A 10,059-nucleotide genomic window follows, 5' to 3' on the forward strand; every position below is an offset into this window, starting at 1 on the left:
TCACTTTTTTGCTTTCTTTGCTTTTTTCAGTATATCGCACTTTTTTCTGTTGGGGCGCCGGCACCTTTCGTCAATGCTGGGTATACATTCATAGTGCCACACCTCCTCCATCTTCTCCACAGGGTAAACCGCCTCCACGTAATGACGGATCAGCCGCAGCCTGATGGGATCGAGCTGCTTTTTGTTACAAGCACCTGAATGGTTGTATTGCAGTCTGAGATTCTCCGGGGTAAAGAGTTCGGGAAATAGTCTTACCAGAAGCCTGGCGGCAAAGTTACCAACCGACAGGCTCTGCTGCACTATCTCTCTTACCTCCTTATCAGACAGCAAATACAGAGAAGGCACAGGGAAGTCCGGGTTAGGAACGACGAGTTCGTCCAGTGGTATCTTGCAAAAATCCTTGCTGCTTCTTTCCGGTGGCAGCGGCGGCCCTTCGAATTCTTCTCGAAACCTCTCGGGGTTTATTACGTAGCTGAGAAACTCCCTCCTGTCCGGCCCCGGCACGTGGATTTTCCGCTGCTGTTGGTACGAGCGTCTTTGCTCCGTGTCTCTTCGTCGACACCTCTCGTCGAGCTTCCCAACAAACTCCAACGTCCACACTCTGTCGTTCTTTGCTCTGGGGTACAGTATCTGCACGTAATGTCGAATTAATTTAATTCGAGTGGGGTCAAGCTGTTTCTTGCCTAAAGACCCACTACAGTTGTATTGCTTCCGTAGGTTTTCATGAGTAAACAGTTCAGGAAACAAGAGAACAAGCAATCGGGAGGCGAAGTTGCCTATGGAAAGACTGCTCTCATATATGCTTTTAATCTGTTCTTTGTTCAACAGGTAATCCGGGACAGGGACATCAAAATCGGGAGGGGGAAAGTCAAGTTTGTCAAAGTCTATGGGTACAAGCCAAATTTTTTTTGAGCGTCTGCCAGGTTTTTCATATTCAAAACTGTCTTCCACTTTTATGATCGATACATCATCTGGTAAACTAGAAGAATCGTAACAGTCGTCTCTCATCTGATCACATTCGCTTCCATCCATATACGTGTTTTCGAGCTCATCGTTTATTCGCTGAACGCACTGCTGCAACCAGGCTTCTTCTTCCTGCACATCTGGAAAATAAATTTCAGTGTACCTACGGATTATTTGGAGCCGATGAGGATCCAGCAGTTGCTTTCCAGAGTCTCCAAAGCAGCTGTACCTTTCAGCTAATTTTCTGTGGTCAAAGAGTTCCGGAAACAACCTGTGTAACAAAAAAACGGAAAATTCCCCTGGGGAAGTAGCTTCATCTAAAAATTCATTGAGATCCTGAGCATCCAGCATGTAATCTGAGGCAATGGCATTACTCCTGTCCAAGGACAAAGCCTCCTCGTGGTCTTTATCGTCCATATAATGGGAGGACTCGACCTGCTCAGTCTCATAAAAAGTGGATGATTGCACATTTTGCTGACTGTTTTCCATCTCCCTTTGAGCCCAAAATCTATTGAAAAAATCATTGACTTGAGGCAAACACTCCACCTGCCACACGGCTGTATTCTTCACAGAAGGGTAACAAACTTCCACGTAGTTACGGATAAGCTGCAGGTGAAGAGATTCAAGTTTCCTTTTGTTGAGGAAGCCACACGCGCTGCAGCTTCTGCTGAACTCGTCGTCGCTGAAGAGCTCTGGGAAGAGCTGCACTAGCAAGCGGCAAGCTAGGTCTCCACCCGACGTGCTTTGATCCATGAGCTGTTTGAGCTCCACAGAGGTCAGCTGGTACTCTGGGGGAGGCTTGAAGTCGGCAACGGACTCTGCTGGGCTGACTTGCTTTTTAATTCTGCTAACCTCCAGAGACAACAGGTCGACTTTACTGTGAAGCTGCGTCATATTGGTGTTGAGGGTGTTAAGCGTGTAAAACATTTTCTGTATCAAAGAATATATATTTGGGTCAGAATCGGCGGTGGCTGCTGTTATGGCAATGGCGGCAGCCGAGTCCCTTTTGCGTTGGTCGTTCAAAGTCCGAAGATGCGAGGGACTGCTGGGGTTGATTTTTTCAAACAACTCGTAAGAAGCAAACTGCTCCAGGTGCGTCAGCCGAGTCCCTTTTGCGTTGGTCGTTCAAAGTCCGAAGATGCGAGGGACTGCTGGGGTTGATTTTTTCAAACAACTCGTAAGAAGCAAACTGCTCTGTTCCTGGTGGGTTCTTCTTCTCCGTGATTTTGTGTGAGATGCCATAGAGAGGTTTTTTATAAGATGGAGTGGTTATGTCACTGAAGGACTCTTCTTCACAGAGCCACGTTACGTTAGGATTCTTGTTCTTGTTTGGCTGCTCCGCGTTTACCTGAGTAGGTGAGCCAGTGTCTCTGTTCTTCATGCTTGACAGGGGGCCCTTTGAACGAATAAATACTGGATTAGTAAGACTGCCTTAAAAGTATTAGCCATAAACACGTGCCCCTTAAGCAGGCATTGTTACATAATATGCAAAGTCAATTCTTTTTCCAGAGAACTTAGTTGTGTTACGTACGTCAAAATTAACAAATTCACTAAGAAAAATAAGAATACGGTAGAGTATTATTTAGGGGGTTTTGTTGTTGTTGGCTTTCTCCACGGAACAGAAATGCAATAATAATCCTTAGCAGACTTTACCCACAGAGCTCTAACTACTCTCCCAAATTAAGAATCATTATGCTTCACCTTGCATATGAGGATCTTGGACTGTAGAGAATTTGGGTGGCAACAAGTCAGCAACAGAGCCAAGAATAGAATCTAGATTTTCTGACTCCTAGTCCTGTGACCTTGCCACTGCCTCCAACAACTGCGTTTAATATCCCAGCACTCTTTTAGGTTAGCTTTTGAAAATACCACAAAGGGTGTAAGACATCAAAATGACACTTATTCTCTTCTTTCTGATGTGAAAGGTTTATAGGGGGTTTCTTCATCTTTATAAGGGTGTAAAACTTCTAAACAAGTTCTAAGAAAGATCGTAATTTTTAAAAAGTATTCTATTTAAAGAGTAAAAACCTAAAAACAAACTGAAAAGCACTTTGGTATTGTCTTTTTCAAAAGGCAAGCCTAAGATTTCTTTATTTCTGAAAGGCAGGGAGGTTTAGACTCACAGGTTTCTTATTTTCTAAATTATTTATACAAAAGCCAGTATCAAACTCAGAAGGAATTAATGTTCTCAATAATTTCTAACTCTTCCTCGTCGCTTGAAATTGGAAGCAACCATTTCATCAACTCACAGCAAATACACAGGGCCTGGGTGGGTTCGGGTTTTTGGGTTTTTTTGTCAACACACGGATATTGCACATAATTCTTAGGAAGTTAAGCGATACAACAGAATCAAAGTCCAACATACACAACTCAAATGTGAGAAATCACTCACAGATTTTAGAGAAAACTACTGAATCGTGTGGCTTGGCTTGTTGCACAGAACAGTAATTAGATAAAAACCACAGAATTTGCATTCAATTATTAAAACAAATGAAACACAGACTTGAGGTCTGAGCTGACAGCCACAAGCTGTTTGAAACCGTCGTGAAGACCACTACATCCCGCAGTGAGGAACCTGAATTCAGGTTCCTTTCTGAAAAAACAGAACTGTAACACTCATTAAATTAATCTGGTCCCTACGCGTACTCACACCTGGCACCTGCTTATGCAGTGACAAATTGAGTCTAATTACTTTTTAACTTCTAATGCAGTGTATACTCAAAAGAGGCTCAGAAAGAACAAGCTGGTTTCCACACCCAAGGCTGGACACCAGCAGACTTGATTAAATAGAGGTTGTGTTTCCAAGTTTTACTCTCATTTCTCCAGCCCTACAAGTGAAACCTTGTGTTTGCCCGTCCAAAGCGGTCTGGCTGGACGGGCGTTAACGCCAAGGCGATACATTTCACAGCGTGCAGGACCCCTAGCTGGGGTGGTGGCTAGGGCATCAGACCTCCACGTCCCGTTGTGAAGACTGTCCCTCCAGTGCCACTCATGTTAAAGCACATTTGCTATGAGGACAGTGAGGAACTGGAGTCCTGCAACACCACCAGGGATTAAAGCGTGACTTTTACCCCAGCAAGCGGTGCCATATACCCTGATTAAAGCACCTCTTTGCAACTTGTAAAATACCAGAACACAAGAGACCGAACTGTGAGCGGTCAGATCCACATTGCTCCCACCTAACTGCAGGCTCCTATGTGGGACTGGAGTTGTCATACACCACCTCCGCTTGTCACTGAAGAACCAGAGTATTTCCAGATGCCACAGAGCTCTCCCAAATAACCATCACCTGAAAGCAGGTCATGGAAATCTCCACTGACAAGAAACGTAGTTCTGTTCCCCAGTCAGACATCCAGCCTGGATTACAAATGTCTTTCAGCATTTTAGATCAAAGGGACACAACAAAACTGCAATTCTGGGGAACATGTTCCGTACACCTACAGTGAGCAGCCTGCTCTTCCATTAACGCTAACCATACTGCTTCATCCTCTTTACCGAGCATATTGCAGATATTCCTTCTCGTACAGAGCACGATTCACCCAGTTCCTCCTCTACCAAATAGCCTGCCACAGGCCACCAGTCATCTGTCAGTTCTCCTCAGAACTGCTGCTGTACCTTTGCCCTCATTAATGATGTAATAACTCTTGGCAGTGCGGGGTAACTTCTATCGACGCACACCTCACACGCAGAGCCAGGGCAAAGCAGCACCAGAACGTGCATCGAACAGCGGGAATCCACGGCCATCAGCACACACAGCACTCTGACAGCGAGGATGTGACGGTCTGCACTCTCGGTTTTGGAGGCGGTGCTCTGAGGGAGGAGCAGTGTTCACTCAGAGCCGCAGAACTTGTGCCCTTCCACTGACGCCGCTCAGAGTGTGAGGCTGGCTGCACGGTGGATTTGGTTATCTGCGCTTCGGAAACACCCAGTCAGTGTTTGACTAACGGACGACAACACATTTGGGGCCGCATTTAAGGATTTTCTATTTCAGATGCGTTCTCGGTTTCTTCCCTTTTGCTTTTCGTTATCTTGTCTTTATACAGTTTCCACCTGGGAACAGCACTATCCACGGCATAAATACGTGGCTTTTTGTAAACTAGAATTTAATAATTTTAAATTTGTTTTGTGTAACGCTTATCTTTAAACATAAACCTATTTCAGATAATGCTATACCCATGTAAGGTGCTTGGTTTTCACGTATCATCAAACAATAAGCAAAGGTAGCGTTCCATGAGACTGACGGAGCTAAAGATACTCCATCCATTTGCCCAGCCAGTTTTTATATTATATACATTCTCTGAACATTTGCTAAATGCAGTGTTTTGGTAAACATCGACCAGTGGAAGTAATTGGGAAATAGCCTCTCACATTATCTCTCAGGGGTTTAAGCCAAGTTTTACAAGTTGTTTAGTTACTGCTCTGTTCAGTGCTAAAGTCCAGCTAAATTATGAGCTTTATTATGCTTAATAAGAAAAGTCTAAATATCTGTAAAAACACAGAGTATAATGTTCTAGCATATGAGTAAAGACGAATAAATATCTGAGCAAGAAACATATAAAAAGATTCTATCAAACACACGAGAACTTGGAAATGTCTTGCGCATAATTTTTTTAAACTTACAATCCTCTAGACTTTTTTTAAAAAAAGAAAATTAGGGAAAATTGATTTCTGGTTATGAAGTGACAATCAGAATTTAAAAAAAAGCTAATGTCTTCTGATAGAAAGGGACGTAGCAATATAACGACCAGCCCAGTTCTATAACAAACCCCCATCTGCTTATATCGTACATAGATGCCTATGTGATGTGTAGCAAAAACACACAACGAGCACAACGTTCTGAAAAACAATTAACATTTTGTCCTCTGTTTAAACAGATACAGTTAATGAAGTCATCAACTAAAATAAAATACTGGTACTAGGACAGTAATTAACTTCTAAAAATTTTGTTAGGATTGAGGACTATTTCTGGTTGGTTATTTAACTAAACATGCTGATTCAGTGGGGCCAGCCAAGAAAGAATTTTCATCGTTACTGGGTCACTCTGTGATATTGTAAGTCCAAAGTTATAATTAATTTCAAATTAAACTTAAAATTTTATTCAAGTCAAACAGCAAACAGTAAAATCCAAAGCAAGCACAGTTCAAAGACCATTATGAAGCTCTTTTAGGAATCTGAATGTAATTAAAACAATTGTAAGAAGAAAAAGGAGAAGAAAGAAACCGTGTAACAGGATTAAAAGCTACCTACCACAGGCATTCAGGGGAAAAAACAGCCCCGGGAAGTCAGAAGATGACAGTCAAAAAAAAAAAAAAACAAAAAAAAAAAACCCCAACCAAAATGAAGAGCTATGACTAGAAAGGAGAAATTAAACGTACAAATACAACACGGAATAACTGGCTAGGTAGCAGAACAGCCGAAAAGGATACGTGCATTAGAGTAGGTCACGAACTAAATATAACCCTGGGCCTGAAGTTATTCAAAAGAGGATGAATTTGAATCTAGGTTATTTTAATAAAGTGCTGAGTGTGAAAAACAGGAGGTCATTATACTGCTCTAAAGGGTGTTAGAAGAGATGTGACTATCCAGCGCTGGACTCCTCTCTTTCAGGAATCTCAGAGGGAACAGCAAATATGTAAGGTGACTCCTGAAGAAGAGCTGAACAAACAGAATTTTAGTCTTGGAAAGGAAGGGCTGAGGGTGGACAACATCACACCAATTTTCCCACGTGCAGAAGACCCCCCTAGGAACAGAGGATCACTGCTCTCCCTACCGAAAAGAAGGACAAAAAGAAACTTGCTCAGTTTCAGAGAAGATTAATGAAAATCTCCGATTGCTAGAGAGGTGAAACACTGGAACAGGATAATGGAAGAGACTGCACATCTTCTTCACCAGCTGAACAAACATCTGGATTGTCACAAGCGGGATGCTGCACCAGAAGTTGTAATACATTCTGCTCGCGATATGCTGAAGTCTTCTGCATCCCTGCATGTTTATCCTTCGAATAATAGACAGATTTATACTGGTCTCACTGACATCGATATCTGTGTCACAGCAGGAAGAATTACAGCCCTGACTCTAGCGCTGAGGATCCGGGTGAAGCACTGAGTGACAGGAGAGGGACTGTAATCAGGAGTCCTGCTCAGCTGATCCAAATCACCACCTGCTCCTACATTCTCTAACAAACCACAAAAATGTACTTCACAGGAATTCATGAACCTATTGCTGTATTTCATAGGTACGATCGCTCCTGCGTTATTTAGAGAAATACCCAGACAAGTAATATCTGCAAACTGGGTTAAGATTAGCCGTATTTGCCTCAAACTCGTTACTAATGCAAATGTAGTTAAATGACTTGCATTTTGCTTATAGCGGCAACGAATTTAACCTACGAAATCTGAACAGAAAAATCACACAGTCACGTATAGAGAAGTCACCTCTTGTGTAAAGCGTCTTTTCTTCACACTGGGTAAGACATCTTGCTGGCTCCCTGAACCATCACACCCCAATGAGGTCTGTTTCCGTTTGCTGGAATCCTGTTGGCAAGTAACTGCCCCATCCAGTGAGTGTTTCTCAGCAGATCTGGATGTTACCGAGCAGTCTAGAGCTTCATCTTCATTTTCTGTTTCTACTTTCACAACATTTTTTGTAGGAATTTTTACTGGAAAAAGAGAAGGTTTACAAAGATAAAGTACTCTCTCCAGAAAACCATGACACCCTTAATACAATCTTTTGTGGTCTGAATCGTTTTATGAAAATGCGTTTTGAAGAACATAATTAATTTTTCATGACTTGTACGATTAAGTGTACGATGAGGTCATCCCAAAATCAAGTTCTTATAATGCCATTTAGTCATCCAGTAAAAAATGACAGTTTCTTCCCCAAAGAAGAGTCTAAATTATAAACAAATAAAGTTACAGTAGGAAGGTTTTTTGGTTTGTTTTTTCTGGAGGGGGAGGAAGGATGTAGAGCAGAAAATACGAGTAGCAAAGATAACGGTGTATTTTAGATAGCTTTTAAAAAAATATTAATGCAGTTTGTCTTGATCCAAGTACATTCTTTATCAGGCTACAAAGGCTTTAATTCAACAAGTATTTTTGCCTGATCATAAATTGAAAAAGTATAATATTTTACCTTCATCGTCATCAGTGATTTCAGCTGAATTCATCTTCTATCGCACTAAAGAACAAAACACAAAAATAAAGAAATAAATATCAGCGTCTTCTGGAATCAGGAAGTAGCTACATCTGGTTTTAAAATTACTTTTAATCTTGAGCCATTGGGCATTAACAGCCCACAGGTAATTTCCAGCCTGTGTGTTCGTAATTCTCTATTTTCAGCAAATTTCACGGCCAACTATAGACCTGTCAACATGCAAACTATACTGCAGACAACATACGACGGCTAGGAAAGGACTTAAACCCACGTGTCGTCTTCTGGCATGGAGAAAAGCAAAAGTCTCTTCTTTTCTCTGTAAAGAAGGTGAAAACATTCTTTACGGAGTGTACAAATGGAAACTGTATTAAACTCTCCATCCTGTACAAGTCACTAATTCTTATTACAGTCAAACATTTTTATATTGTCATTGTGGTTGGTCCAAAGTCATCAGGAAGGAAAACTCATCATAAACCGTAATATAGATGCTGGAGTAAGTTTTCATTTAAAAATCTTTGATTTTTGATACGGATTGCATCAATTTAAGCAGAGCAATCTGCAAATCTACAGTAACTACTTTTTTTCTGTCAGCCTCTAAATAACGTAAGAATGTTTTTTTTCAAGCACAAACCAGACCTGTATTATTCCAACATGATTTTAGCATTATTTCTCACACAAAAGACTCGGCTGTGTTTCTGTTTCCTTGAAAACTAATTTTGCAAGTTATCTGGGGGCAAACATCAGTCTGTGGACATGTTCCTAAAAGGGTATTCTAAACCTTTTGGAGATCCACAAAGCAAACAACTTAATCAGATCTCACTGACCGCGACAGGGCACACGGCTGCAAACTGACACTCTGAACTGGTAAGCTGGTGACCGGTAAACTGTCACGCTCCGCTCATGTTCATCTACACACAGCATTATGTTTACTTGGCCCCAGAATATTCTTACTTTACATTTTCCACAGTTACTTTCTTCTTGCAAACAGTTTTCTTTCAACTGTTCCTGCCTATCCTTTAGCCAAGGTCTGAAATCAAGGCTTCTCTCTGGCTGGAGCAAGTGAGCAACCGATCAATCGAAAGTGCACACGCAGCCCAGGAGTGGGAATTACGATGAAACTTATGGTGAGAGAAAGAGACAGAGAATAGGTTTTGGATGAAAAAAAAAGTTTCTACTTCTCTTCTGAATAGAATTGGTCTTTTCAAGCCTCAAAATACTGTTGAAAACTCCACAAAGACTTGAATGCTGTGCAGCTGTGAATTTTTCCTCATCAGCTACTGATGGCCGTTAATGGCACGTAGGAGATCCCCTTCTGGGTGCACTGATGGGTAGCACACACCCCGAAACAAAAGATGCACGGAGGTATAAACCCAGCTCTTACTGGGCCACTCACGAAGCTGAAATACCCTTTGATGTGCTGACCTTCAACGTGGCCCCTATATGCAGCCTTTTAAAGGGCATCCTCAAGAGGATAATGTGAGACTGCCTTCCTCATCATGTTACTGGAAAAAAAAGTCTCCCTCAGCTGGATTTAGAGCTACTACAAACACCTTCGGTATCGCTCCTTTTATCATAATCCCCTCTTTCAGGACTTACATTTATTAATTGATCCGCAGAGAAATTATGCCAGCTTAACAGTCCTTTACAGGAGTTAAACTTCTGCAAACTTTGTGGAGACATAACAGCATGAAACTAAGTGGCCTCACCAACTTCTAAACCAACCGATAACGAGGGTTAATACCAAGACTTACTAACTCCACAGCATTTATGAATTCAGACACAGCCACTATAGCTCTTCATGGAAAACCCGAAGACTTCCTACAGCACCATTAAAAGCTACCTGGACCGTGACACAAGCACGTAGTACTAAATGTTCGTGTTTTGCCCTGGTATCCCAGACACGTCGATATTCAGTGCCTAGATCTTCCTCACGCTTTTCCACAC

At 41.9% G+C, this 10,059-nt stretch overlaps 1 protein-coding gene across 1 annotated transcript; it reads right to left on the reverse strand.

Annotated features, from left to right (window-relative positions):
* Positions 1–8,128, reverse strand: BEND3 (BEN domain containing 3). Its single transcript, XM_010144118.1, has 4 exons — positions 8,095–8,128; positions 7,398–7,621; positions 2,150–2,359; positions 1–2,046 (listed from the first exon to the last, which is right to left on the reverse strand). Exons 1-4 carry the CDS (start codon positions 8,126–8,128, stop codon positions 1–3), a joined length of 2,514 nt encoding a protein of 837 aa, XP_010142420.1.
* Between the last annotated feature and the right edge of the window lie 1,931 nt (positions 8,129–10,059).

The sequence above is a fragment of the Buceros rhinoceros genome, unplaced genomic scaffold, assembly GCF_000710305.1.
Source record: "Buceros rhinoceros silvestris isolate BGI_N320 unplaced genomic scaffold, ASM71030v1 scaffold17689, whole genome shotgun sequence".
Classification (NCBI taxonomy): Eukaryota; Metazoa; Chordata; class Aves; order Bucerotiformes; family Bucerotidae; genus Buceros; species Buceros rhinoceros.